Raw genomic sequence first — 14,154 nt, 5'->3', positions numbered from 1 at the left:
TAATGTCATAATGCATCAATATTTATTAATAATTACATTTAATTATAAAGAAATTCTTCGTTATAACTGAAAAAAATTCGTTATAAAAAAAATCCGTTATATCGAGAGGCATTTTTATATAAGAAATTCACACACTTTACTTCGTACTACGTTATATGGTAAATAAATAGTAAACTTCGTTATATCAAGGTTTTTTTCATATTTAAAATCGGTACCACACTGTATGATCTGTTATATCATGTTATTCGCTATATCGAGGTTCGCTGTAGAGAGGGGTGACTGTATTAAAATCATAAAGATATTAAATTTTTAATATTTAAATAAAATTATTTATTTTCTTTAAATTTATTTAGTAGATTACAACAACAAAAAATCAGATAACTTAAATATCATCTTTCAGTTAAATTACTACTTAACTATAAAATCAATTCCTTAAAAAAATAAACTATTAACTTTATTTAAAAAAATAATTTTAATCTTTTCAAATCTGAAAAATAATAAAATAATTTGTTATAATAATTTAAGTCTTCAGATTTTAATCTTTTTATATAGAGAAACATTTTGCCAGTTATTTTGGTATTGTATATGATTTTATTATTAAACTCATTTATTATTAATATTGATGTCAAGCAAGCAAATCAACAGGATTATCATTGAACATGCATATATGAGATCAATTTTGAGTAACTAATTAATGGGTTGAGTTTTAATTCACAATCAACAGGATTAATGAAAAACTCATAAATATATAGAATCTATCAAACGTATAGGATCGATGTCAAGCAAAATAATCAATAGAATCGATATCAAACTTACTCAATTTTAGGATTGATATCGAAATAAATAATTCAACAGAATTGATGATGAACTTGTAATGAATAGATCAATATTGAGTAAGCCCCATAATCAGATCATTCAAAACTGAAAACTTGTTCATTTTGCATATGAGCAAGTGTATGATATTCACTAGCAGCAAACTCTTCTACTTTTTGCCCAATTTTATTGAAGAATGAATGCCTCTTAAGAGGGATAATAGCTTGCTTTGATGTATCAAGACTATACTGTCCTATATTATTTAATCCAAAAACTCATATATACTCATCCATTATTATCAATTGCAAATTTATAATATGAACTGGAGTATAATTGGACAATATGCTTTAATCTTAGGTTAAATAAAACAAGTGTATTGAGTACTTTACATATCAAAAGTCTTTTTTAAGATGGCAGATCTCGTTACTTCCTCACGTATATACATATTCTTTTGAAGTAAGGGCCAAAGCATAATTAGTACCTGCTGATATATTGACAATTTTAAAATTTTTGAATGAAGTATATTGTGTAAATATTGGTTGCTCAATACACTTATTATAAGAAAATCTAATAACTCCATTCTTGCCCTAATTTCAAAGAATTTAGTTCTAATTTGATAAATATATAACATCAATAATAATATGATAGAAAATCTATATGCCTTGAAAATACTTATTGCATATAAATGCCCTTGATCTGAAATAGTGAATGTTGCATTATCTCCACAAACTACTTTTACAATACTAACATTATCAAGACCTTCAGCATATACAGGTTTTACTTCTTCAACTATATTATAATTTCCTCTTTCAAATATTAATTTTGCCTCCACTGACTTAGGAGATTCAGTAAAACAACCAAGTGTACCTAAGTTATTATAATCAATAAATAAACAAATAATTATATGTTGCAATTAGGGAATTAGGTTTGAGATAAACTTACTATGATCATTAATTTCCCATGTAACAATTTTGCCATCAGAAGTAAGAGCAGCATTATGAAGTGATCCAGCACTTACAGTATATTAACAATTTGAATTCTTCTAAATTCTTAATTAATTTTCCCTATAAAAAATTTTTATCTGAATATTTCCATTATTTCTCCGTGTCTTCCATAAAAATTCCGTGAAAATGATACATTCACGGATATCCGTGTTAGCGAGATGAAAATTTCCATGATTTGAGGTTATTAATTCCATGAAAATGATACGGATAAGATTTTTTACAGGGTTTAATCTTTTTGAACATTTCAAGTCTTCTATATATATATATATATACATACCGCATTGAGAAAATTCATTAGATCCAATAATGTAAACTTGACCAATTTCTTGTGAATGAGTTGGAATTGATAAATTTGTTTTAACAGCTTTCCTACGTTTAAGTTTCAAAACAGTAATATTTGTTGACGAATTTGACTGTTTTTTTGAATCCATGGTAAGAAATTTTTTTTTTTCAATGGTAAAATAAATAGTAACATAAACAAACAGTTATTACGGTAATGCAATAAGCAGGTTAAGATATTATTTAAGTGCAATACGCGGTAAATTGACCCTTTTATAAATGATATGGCTTATTTCATGTGATAAATATACGCATTTTTTAGAGTGTGACGCAAATTTCTTTACGTAAATAATTTTGATAAATGAACCGAATCATGACTTTATTAAAATAATATGATAATAAAGTATGACCTATTCTCTTTTTTTTAAAAAAAATAAACAAATATATGAAAAAAAGCATACAGTACTGTTAATTAAAATCTGAAGCATTGGAGATTGTAAAATAACAGGATTATTTATTATGATGTGCGGGGTTACCTTGAAAATAAAGTTTAATATATAATTAACAAGATATACTGTAAAGTATTACTACTAAAACTAATTTACTATTCATCAACTTACTACTGATTATATTCAATGAATTGACATTTTTAGCACAGTATCCTCTTGAATTAAAGTATAAGTCGAATCGCACCTACAGTATTATAAAAAATATTTACTATATTTGTTAAATTGAATAATTGTTCAATGCATTCTTACAATTTCTGCCTAAAAAGAAAATATAAAAAAATATAATTATAAAAAAAATAAAAAAACAATAATCTAAAATAAATTAAATGCACTTTACTAAGCTTTCTAAATCCATTATTATTAGGATATATAATAGAAGTATAATGAACAAACACTTATATTTTTTATATTTACAAAAAAAAAATTTATAATTAAAAAATGAAATTTAATAAAAGCAATATTTCTAAATACCCACAGTTGCAAGTTTACCATCGTTATAATTAGTAAGAGGGCAGTCCAAAGGAATAATAAAGCCGTATCTATAATCGCTACTGAACGACTTAACAATGCCTAATATACGCGGTTTTAACATTATTTCTAACATATTGGTTAATAACTTTACACTATAAATTTCTTTGGAATTGCTGATTTATATATAACATTTTATTTTAAATTTACAAGAATCAAGATTTTGCAGGTTTAATAAGTAAATATAGTATTTACGATTGATTAGTTACTTTATATGTATTTCAAACACACTAACCTTTCATTATTGGTTGGTGCATTTATTCTTTTTCAACTGCATTTTATGCATTGCAAACATCGATTTATTGAATTAATTGCCGCGAAATTTTTTACTGAGGGTTTATAATATTATTAAAAAAACTGAAATATTAACATGTCCGCCGCAATCACTTGACCATATGACAAAATCATCACTTAAAGTGATATTACAGCATAGTAACGGACTCAGTTATTATAATTTATATAATTTCATGATAGAAACCTTTGCCTATTTTCAAATATCTCGATATATACAAAATCTTTATTATTCTATTGGCAAAAGTGTAACTCGTGATATTGAAATTCACATAATGACTTTATCAACAACAATTTTTCCTTCACTAGCTTTAATTAATGAAATATATGAATCTAAAAACATATCCTTATAATCTTTCTGTATATTTAAAATAAATGGCGTTAAATTATTATTTGAATTTGATTAAATTAAATAACTTACGAACATACCATCGACATTGTCCATTTCAATAATTCCCCAGAATCGGTTAATATAAACATTTTATCAAAATAATTTTTGACACCCATTGATTTAAAATTATTAATAATTTTTTCTCTATCAGCTTTTTCTTACTATATGTGCTATATTTGACGCAATAAGAGAGTCTTTAAGGAATGCTGAGAGATCTGCGGGATCTAAAATTCTTTAAATATACGAGATTTTCTTCAAAATTTAAGAACTCTTGATATTTTCCAAAAGAAGTCCTAGTATTAAAAAATAACATATGATGATTAAATAAATTAAATAAAAGTAAGAAATGAAGATAGCTACCTAAACTTCATTTTTTTTCAGTAGCGGTAGGTAATTCATTATAATCTAAAACATTAATCGTTTCTTTTTTACCATATTTTAAACAAAACAAATAAATTTCTCTATTTCTGTTAGATGCTTTATTTGAATGGATTTCAAACCCCGAATTTATAAAAAATTCTTCAACATTTAAATTTCACATAAAGATATAAATTTTCAACGTTCATGAGTCATGACTGACAATATAACAATATGAAGTTAATATTTTACGCGACTTTACTTCGAGAGCCTGTTTAACGAATGTGGGCAAGTAATGGAATTTCTATTTATACGATAATACGAAAGCTTGTTTAACGAATACGGAAAACGCGTATGTTTATAATTTACTATTTTCTTCACGCACAAATCAGATTTATGAACACCACATGTACTTTTTGACTGATATAAACTGAAGTAGAAAATGAAATGCATATATAACAATTGATTTGTTGAAATCAGAAAACTAGTTGCAGAAGAAAAGAAAACGAACAGAGAAATAAGGTTGAATAACTTATGGAAATTTAAATCAAAGAAAACTCAACTTTAAAAGATGAAAATGAAAAATTCTAAGATCAAATAAAAATTTATAGTGAAGGAATTGTAAAACGATATTGCTATGAGAATTTCCGGGCAAGTGAAACCTGAAATTGACACATTTTTTTAATTATTTTGAACCATCTAAAGAATCACGACCATAACGTGAGTGCTCAATATGGGCCGCGTTTGATCGAGTTTATTTTTCTATTATCTGTATGTGCAACGTATAAATAACCATGATATAGAATGACGTATTTCTGATGGTTGTTTTTAATTTATCAGGAGTTTCGAAAGTTTGTCATTATTAAAAAGTCATTATTAAAAAAATATATATAAGTAATGAAACGTAAAATATGTTTAATATATTTTCATTCGTACTTGTCAGCCAAAATGTCTGAACCTTCTAATATTTTTAAAAAAGTTTTCAAAAAAATTTCCAATAGAAATAATAGAAATACAGGTTTGTGGTATTAAACCTTCGTAATTTTAGGAATTCAATATGATTTATTTGTTTGCTTTGATGGCAGGTACTGAAAATTTTAATGAAGAATCTCAAGGTATTATTAAGCAGTGGAAAAAAATTGTAAAACAAAAGCATAAGAAAGATAAAAATAATGAAGATGTTGATACGTATTACGAGGCCCACTCTTACTGATTGAGTGGGATACAATGGGAATTGGGAATAGCGGCCAGAACCATAGCAAATCCAGCTAATACCAACTTAATTATTAGTAATTGTATATATAAATCGTAAATATTACCTTATTTGATTATTTTTTAAGAATTCTTTCTATTTTTCTTATTAGTAATTCGAGCTCAACAGGGTTACACCCAGTTCCCGCCTCTACCCGGACTTCCGTCTGATTGCGCCTTCTCGTTTGACAACGTGGGTGGTTTCCAACCACATCAAAACTTAAATAATGCCATTGCGGCTGTTGGGGCATACCTCAACAGCCCAAATGGCATTTGGGCGAAACATACCCCATTAATACCAGACCTTGGACGAGTTTACCAGATCGAAGTTCCACGAAAAGGTGAATTTCACGTAACTGAGCACACATTATTGTTTAATGTTTAAAATTTATAATTTGGTACGTATCAAGAATAATGGTATTTGTAAATAATTCGTGATTAATTTGACTAATTTTTGATATAAAAATTACAGAATTAGATAAGAAAATATTGTGTAGTTTCTCGAAATCAATCCCCTTCCCTCCCTCCTTCCCTACTTTAAGTATAATATAAATGGACTTCCTACAAAAATTGCTCAATTTTTGAATTTTTTTAATATCAAAAACATCACCTTTGATGGAGTTGTTGATACACATCTTTCAAGCTTAAGATAAAAAATATTATTACTGTAAAAGAGCGCATCAGATTTGTGTAATAGCTATTTTATATTAATAAAGAAATAAGGATTTAACTACATCATCATGTGATTTTGTATATGTTTAGATACACTCGATAAATGAAGTAATAATACATTAGATGCCTGGAGGACACATCCCTTGTGAATTTCGTGTTTCTCGAGGAGTAATGTTCCAACATTATTGAATTTATTTTTTCGTATGTATGAAGTATAAAATCGATTTTGTATAAAATGTTTTCTTGTCGAAAAATCACATGAACGTGGTTCTGGCCAAAAATTACGCCTATTGCTTCGTAGGGGGTTTCCCACTAATTGTTGACAAATACAGTTTAACCGTTCCGAAGTTAATCTGATGAAATGACAAATTGATATGACACCAATTAATACTAATGAAGTAATAAAAATGAAGTTGTTACTGAGAAATACACTGTTTATTGTCAATATCGCACAAGATCTAAAAATGGAATTTTTCTTTATTATGTAGAACGGATGGTGCTATAGTACCCCCTTTACATTTCATAGAATCGAGATCAGGGCCAAAATGCCGTCAGATTTTTTTGTAAATCTATGGGTTAGATCGTGGGAATAGATCAATTGAATAATTAATCTGTCGACTTTTTTTTCAGAAAGTTCTGGCATAATACACATATTATGAATCATTGAATTGGCATTACGCAAATTGATCCGATGTCACATCAAGATCTAAAAATAAAAGCATGCATTTCAGGCCGATCGATTTCACATGATAAAAATAAGCGAACATAAGATAAAATGGCGTAGTCGAATCACACGTGTCTATTTACGCGGTATATGGACACGGCCATATTTAGTTTATTAATACATTGTTAAAACATAATTATATGAAATCACTGTTCATTAAACTATAATTTTCTTCAATAACGTAATAATTATTTAAATTACTGATTATTATTTCTTTCCTCCTCCTCTCTACCCAGGCCTTAATTAAAGCAAGACTTCATCATCAGGTCTTTTTGTTTTATTGGAACAAAATTTCTGTAATGTTCGCCTATCAATATTTATCATCCTTATGGAATTAGTTCCAATTTCTGCCACCATGTTTGTCCACGGAACTCCAATTGTTAAAAGAGCATAACAAAATTGTTTAGTTTCTTATCTAAATCTTGATACTCTATTAAATTATCAGTTGTAAGTTTATCATGTTGCGCGTAAAGTTGCCTGCCGAAACTAAAGAGTTTCGACATGTCGAAATTGTCGAAACCGTTTCGGCGTGTCGACATAGTATATCATATGATATACTGTACATATAGTTTCGGCATTACTCTATTCGGTTAGGATTGGTCAGTCATACTGATCATCGATAATCAATATGTAAAAAAAAAAATATTTCAGTTTTATAAACTTGGACATGGACAACATGGACATTAAGGTATAAAGCGGGTATTCTTTTTTAAATTTATTATAACTTAAGAAATATTTTCTAACGAAAAATGAAATATTATAGGGATACCAGCTTTCTTGGAATTGACGAAACCGGAATTTACGAACAGCCGGACAGGTAAAAGGAAGGTTTTTAAAAAAATTTAATGTTTTAAGAAACGTTTTTAACGTTTCTTTTTTCTTTTTTTTTTCGTTTGTAGGGATACCGGCTTCTTGGTATTGGACGAAACCAAACTTAAGACGAAATGACACCTGAAAAAGAAAGTTTAAGTCTTTTTTTTGTTGGTACTTTAGGAACAAATATCTGGATACTTGGAGGCGAAAGGTGAGATTAGAGAAAGCAGGCAAATCAATTGAGAAACTAAAAGATAGTGAAAGATATCAAAGAGAAATATCCAATAATGCTATTAATCAGCGAACTGAGATTGAGGAAGAAAGAAACAAGCTAGCTAAGGAGATCATATTGTGTTTGACTTAGAAAAGATTTCTTCCTATGATGTCTGGTCATTTTAAATATTTTTTAGATATAAGATATAGGATATTAAGAAATATTAAGGTTGAAAACTAAACTTAGAAATGAAAAATTTAAATGATAAAATGGCTAGGGGCGATGTTGCCAGTAATGATTTGAAGCAACAAATAAAAAACTTACAGAACTCTATTGATAACAATATGAAAGAAATTAAAAAAGTCAGTGAGATTAGGAAAGAACGAGATGCTTTAAAACAAAGAATTTGACAATCTTGGATAGTAGATTTGTGTGGTTTATCTACCTCTTCAACGGCTAGATTTTATTCTAAAATAAATAATGAATATATTTTAAGAAGAGCTTTCTTCACGGGTAATCATGAAATGGAGGATATTTTTTAATTATCTTTGGTTATAGAACGTTTACTAACGTTCTATATATTTTTTTGTAGTAATAATAACCTTCTTGGAGACGAAATTGGTACTTGAACGTGAAATGTAAGTGTGGGGTTTACTTTTCTTTGGTTACAGAACGTTTGCTAACGTTCTTTCCTTATTTTTTTTTTTAGTGACGACTTCTTGGAGATAAAATTGACACTTGTGTCACAATACTGTATATCGTGTTCTACCTTTCGAGGCTTTCGTTAATTCATTTGACTAAGGGGTTTTTATAAAAAAAGGTTTTATGTATTTTCTTTTTTAAATATTTGCATAAATATTTTTTTTTTTACGAAAATTTTAAAAACTTTTAAATACTATATACTATTTTTTTTGGGATGTTACAAATTACAATCAATCTATTTGTCTATAAACTTTATAATCTTATTTTATATACAGTATCACGAGAGTGATATTTTAACTTATAAGTATAAAGATAATGAGGGTTGCCTATCATGAGATGTTCTGTGTAATTTCAACGATAAATTTGTGTATTTTAATCATCTCTTTCGGTTAAGAAAATTCTGCAGTATTAATTAGATTAAAATTGTCATCATTCCAAAAATCCGTTTTTCACAACGCGTCATTCTTTGACAAAAAAAAATTTTTTTTATTCTCTATAAAGATGACTACTAATAAACGTAAAGGAGGCTGCCCGCAGAATGAAGTAATGAAGTATGGGAGCATTATACGCAAGGCGAGCGTGATTCAGAAGGGCATGCAAGTGAGACTTGTAAATTTTGTGAAAAAATTTTTAGCAGAGTGATGTGTCTACATTACAGGGACATATTGCAAACCATTGTCCAAACGCCCCACCTCACTTAATTCGAAAGTATCAAAAAGTATTTGAAGAGAAAGCGGACAACAATAAAAAAAGAAAATTTTCTAATCAAACATCTTTATATGATTATCATGATACTGATGAACCACTACCTCAAGGAAGAATTGATTGAATCAACAGAGCTTTGTTAAAGTTCTTTGTATGTTGTGGAATTTCTTTTCGTGTAGTAGAATCACCATTTTTTATAGTGAACTTAACGTTGCATATGACCCTCCATCTCGGGAACTATTGGCCAATCGCTTATTTGAAGATGAATTAGGGAATGTTAATTCTAAAATTCATAAAGAATTGCAAATGTCAGACAATTTAACATTAGGTATTTTACTTAAAAAAAATTTTTGATGAAAATTTGTTGATATATTTAATTTTTAATATTAGCTTTAGACGGGTGGTCATCTCCTAACCATAGATCTATATGGAATTTTACTCTACTAACTCCAAATAGAAAAGAATATATTTCAACTTTCTGATCTATCTAGTGATTCACACACAGGGGAATATATTGTGAAGATGTTATCAAAATTTTCAGCTATTGTTAGTGACAATGGATCTAATGTTTGAAAAGCACGTGAATTAACTGAAAAAAAATTTCCAAACAATAATGAATGTTTGATGCATTTCACACTATATAAACTTAATGTCATGTGACATAGTTCAACATCCATTCGCTGATAAGCTTCTAAAAAAAGTGAATATTTTAACAACATTCTTTAGAAATAATGCTAGAGCAGGTAAAAATATTTTAAACCTAAATGTAATAATTTTATTTTAATAATTTGCTAAATTGAATTTCTTTTTTTTTTTACAAAAAAAATTAGGTGCTAAGTTCTGGGAACTTTTAAACACAATGAATATTAAAGGTGGCGTAATCATGCTTTACTGCAAAACAAGGTGGACGACTGCTTATAAAAGCATTGATGATGTTTTGAGAGTAAAAGCTGTTCTAGAAAATGTAAATAAAACTAATTTTATTATTTATACTATTATTATATGATTAATAAATTTTTCTATAGATGGCAGCCAATTACTCAGATTTATTAACAAATGATAAAATTAACCCTATCATTTGTTTGTGGAATTTTTTTAATGAGTTGAAGGTTCTTGGATTTGTTCTAAATCTATTGTATAAAACTGTGTTAGCATTAGAAAGGAAAGAAGCAGATTTAAGTGATTGTTACTTAGAATTAGCTTGAATTTCTCTTGTTATTATGTCAATTTTATTCAGAATTTTGTAATTATTGTATTGAAAAAATTAATGCATGTTTCAATGAATTTGATGATAATGATTACTTGCTAGCATTTTTTTTGAACCCTCTTTTTCAAGGTATTGATTTATTTATTTATTTTATTATATTTTGACTTTAGTTACTATAATAATTAAATAATATTAAAATTAAATATATTTAATTAGCTGAACCCCTAAAACAAGGAATTTGGATGTAAATAGTAGTTAAATATACTGAAGTAATAGCACAAAAATTAGGGATGATTTGGCTAAAACTTGTACTTTTTGCTCTCATTTATTGAAATATAAAAATAAAGAAAGTCCTTTAATCAACCATATACAGAGGGAATAGATAATCCAATTAAGTGGTAGTCAAGTATAGAATTAGAACCACCTTATTTACAACAACTTGCAATTCACTTATTTTCAGTTTACCCTAATAGTGCCAGCTATGAATATGAATTTTCAATTTGTGGTTGGCTCTTAAACAAAAGGTATCTTAAACTTGGTGTAGAGCAATTAGAATCAATGTTAAATTAATAATATATTATAGGTCAAATGCATCTTACAAACTAGCTTTTTATGAAAAAGATGTTAAAAAAATTTTACAGAAATTTAGTAATAACGAATTAAATAATATTATAAATGAAACCTTAGCAGAACAGCCAAAGCTTGCAGAAGAAAATGATAATGAAATCGCATTGGAAAAAAATTAAGGTGTACGAAGAACAACTGATAGACATATAATTCCAAATAATAAAATAATGGTATAGATCGAAAATATATTAGATCTGTCCAATCCAAGAATTTAAATAGATTGAAAAATTTTGGAGAGTTTTCAGAAAAGAAGGAAAACAAAATAAATGGTAATGTGAATGGAAATAATCAAGATGATAATGAAGTAGTGGGGAGGGGTATATTAAATTATAATGTTGATGATTTGGTAGAAGAGTTTGATAATTAATAATAATTATATTGAAAGTAGATATTATACTTTTTTTTTTTAATTGTAGTACATTTATAAATTTATTAAAATATTCATAGTAACACAACATACATAAAGTCAGTAGAGAATTACAGGATTATTCTAATATTATTAATTTATAAACCACTCGTTATATCAAAAAGGCACCCCATACGTACACTGTTTAAGGTTGCTTGCTGAAACTAGGGAGTTTTGGCATGCCGAAACTGCCGAAACTGCCGAAACTAGGTTTCGGCAAGCAACTGAAAATGCCAAAATGCCAAAACTGCCAAAACTGCCAAAACTGTTTCGGCATTTCGGCGCAGTATATCATATGATATACATATAGTTTCGGCATTTCTTAATTCAGTTAAGCTCCGATCAGTTTTTTAACTGATCATTGATAATCTAAAACGGTTTTTTAAACCGTTATCGTTATTTTTTTTTAAAAAAAAACTTTTTTAACGTTAAAAAGATAATTTAACGTTGAATTTTATGATCGCCCGCTCACCCTTTATTTTAACGTTAGTATATTTTACTAACGTTAATTTTTTTTAAATTTTTTCTTGAATTGTATTAAAGAAACGTACAAACGTTTCTATTTTCTTGTTTTTTAGGATACCAGACTCCTAGGAACTTGAAAGAACCCGGACTTTGGTAAGATAATGGGTACTGCGTTTAAATTGTGTTAAAGAAACGTACTAACGTTTTTTTGTTTTTTTGTTTTTTTAGGTTACCGGACCTCCTAATGTAACTTGGAAGAACCGGTCTTTGGTAAGTATATAGGGGTACTGTGTTTAATTGTGTTAAAGAAACGTACTAATGTTTCTTTTTTCTGTTTTTTTTGTGATACCTGATCTGATGAACTTGGAAGAACCGATCTTCGGTAAGTATATGGGGTACGTGTTTAATTATGTTAAAGCGTACTAACGTTTCTTTTTTCTGTTTTTTTAGGTTACGACTCCTAGAACTTGGAAGAACCCGAATCAGGGATACTCATGTAAGTTTCAATGGAAGGAAAAGGGAATCTTTTTTTTTAATATATCAAGAAACGTTATAACGTTCCTTCTATTTTTTTTGTTTTTTTTACCAGACTTTTTTATATGGAAAGTTTTATTTAATTGCTTGAAAACGAGTGTGTTTCTTATAGTATACCATTGTTTATAAAAATTGGTTTATTACAATAAAATAAATAATATAATAAAATATTTAATTACGTATATATATATTGGAATTAAATTAATGAAAAAAAATTATTATAGAATGCCGAAATTATGCCGAAATTATATCAAGATGTTAGTATTAGCTATACCAAAACTATGCCAGTTTCAGCATTTTGGCAGGTTTTGGCATTTTGGCATTTTGGCAGTTTCAGCACTAATAAAAGAGTTTCGGCTTTCGGCATCAGGCCAAATGAGTTTCGGCAGGCAACCTTAACACTGTTGAGTGATTGATTATGCTAAATAAGTAGACCATATGTGAAATGAATTATTTTTAACCAAAGGCTTTATTTTTAAAGTAAAAATAATCACAGGACTTACTATGCTATAACAGGACCTCACTTATTTATAAGACAGGTCACCCCCAGGCCTAAGATAAAAATCATATATAAAATTCTTTGCAGATCCTATTATAAAAGGAAATTTTATGTTATATTGTTATGATTTTTTTTCTTTTTAGCTAATTAACCAATAGAATTTAAGAAAAAAGTAAGGTAAAAACTATTAGTAAAGGGCCAATTTTCTACAGTGACCTTTATTATAAATAAGCGGGGTCTTGCTACAACCAAATTATTTTCATTCTTATCTTTATTATTAACATCTTTCAAACCTTTACTAGACTTCCAAGGTTGTCTTAATCCATCTGATAAGTATTGCAGAAAATGATTCTTGCATCAGGTTATATACTAATACAAAGTATATTTTTTTTCTTGTTAAGTATGGAATTATAACTTAATTGTTGTTCAAAAGCAAAAAACTTTATAGCAAACAATTTATCTTTTTTTCTAATGCCAAAGTAGCTTCGAGTTCATTTAGTTATGTCACTTATGTGCATCTTGGAATCTAACGTGTTTTCTAAAGGCTTTGTAAAAATGTTTGATTATTTGATGTAATAACTCGAGTTTATCCATAATTGTGTTTGATATTAGCACGATCAGTTCTAAGCGGTTTAGATTTTAAGTTGGAAAAGTATAAATCTTTATATTCGAAGATGATTTTTTCTAGCGAATTTAGTAGATATTATACTAATAAATACAGTCAACCCTTGTTATAACAAATCCTAAGGTCCAGACTTCAATTTCGCTATAAGATTATAGTAAAGATTTTAAGAGATTTGATTAGTTAATTCGTTATAATAAGGGAAATTTATTATAGTTGTCTGAAAAATTCATTATATCAAGGGTTCGCTATATCAAGATTTAACTGTATAATATATTATATTTAGATAGAATCTTGTTTAAATAAATTATTTTATGACTTAAGATAAAATTTACATATAAAATTCTTTAAAGATCTTATTATAAAAGAAAATTTTATATTATATTATTATAATTTTTTTTCTTTTTAATTAACTAACTAATAGAATTTAAGAAAATTATAAGGTAAGATTTTATATAAAAATAAAATTATTACTGGTGATCTATCTTAATAATAGATAGTCTTATTTAAATTTAAAGAAATATAAGGTTAATAACTTTAA

General features: G+C 27.5%; 4 protein-coding genes across 4 annotated transcripts; 3 read left to right on the top strand and 1 right to left on the bottom strand.

The window, feature by feature from the left end:
* Positions 1 to 911: 911 nt before the first annotated feature.
* Positions 912 to 2,248, bottom strand: OCT59_010310 (uncharacterized protein; the record flags this gene model as incomplete). The annotated part of the gene is made up of 4 exons (XM_066132929.1): positions 912 to 1,066; positions 1,295 to 1,400; positions 1,562 to 1,680; positions 2,095 to 2,248. The coding sequence occupies 4 exons, from the start codon at positions 2,246 to 2,248 to the stop codon at positions 912 to 914; spliced, it is 534 nt and encodes a 177-aa protein (XP_066000525.1).
* Positions 2,249 to 5,229: 2,981 nt separating this feature from the next.
* Positions 5,230 to 5,808, top strand: OCT59_010309 (uncharacterized protein; the record flags this gene model as incomplete). Its single annotated transcript, XM_066132928.1, has 2 exons — positions 5,230 to 5,287; positions 5,537 to 5,808. 2 exons carry the CDS (start codon positions 5,230 to 5,232, stop codon positions 5,806 to 5,808), a joined length of 330 nt encoding a protein of 109 aa, XP_066000524.1.
* Positions 5,809 to 7,568: 1,760 nt separating this feature from the next.
* OCT59_010308 (uncharacterized protein) lies at positions 7,569 to 8,634 on the top strand (the record flags this gene model as incomplete). Its single annotated transcript, XM_025324989.2, has 6 exons — positions 7,569 to 7,636; positions 7,719 to 7,734; positions 7,813 to 7,843; positions 8,270 to 8,359; positions 8,439 to 8,484; positions 8,556 to 8,634. 6 exons carry the CDS (start codon positions 7,569 to 7,571, stop codon positions 8,632 to 8,634), a joined length of 330 nt encoding a protein of 109 aa, XP_025183380.2.
* A 415-nt stretch (positions 8,635 to 9,049) lies between these two features.
* On the top strand, positions 9,050 to 11,206 carry OCT59_010307 (uncharacterized protein; the record flags this gene model as incomplete). Its single annotated transcript, XM_066132927.1, has 2 exons — positions 9,050 to 9,099; positions 11,044 to 11,206. 2 exons carry the CDS (start codon positions 9,050 to 9,052, stop codon positions 11,204 to 11,206), a joined length of 213 nt encoding a protein of 70 aa, XP_066000523.1.
* Positions 11,207 to 14,154: the final 2,948 nt, after the last annotated feature.

Source organism: Rhizophagus irregularis, chromosome 18, assembly GCF_026210795.1.
Source record: "Rhizophagus irregularis chromosome 18, complete sequence".
Lineage (NCBI taxonomy): Eukaryota > Fungi > Glomeromycota > Glomeromycetes > Glomerales > Glomeraceae > Rhizophagus > Rhizophagus irregularis.
Note: the sequence above shows the minus strand (reverse complement) of the source record. Positions and strands in the feature narration are given on the sequence as shown.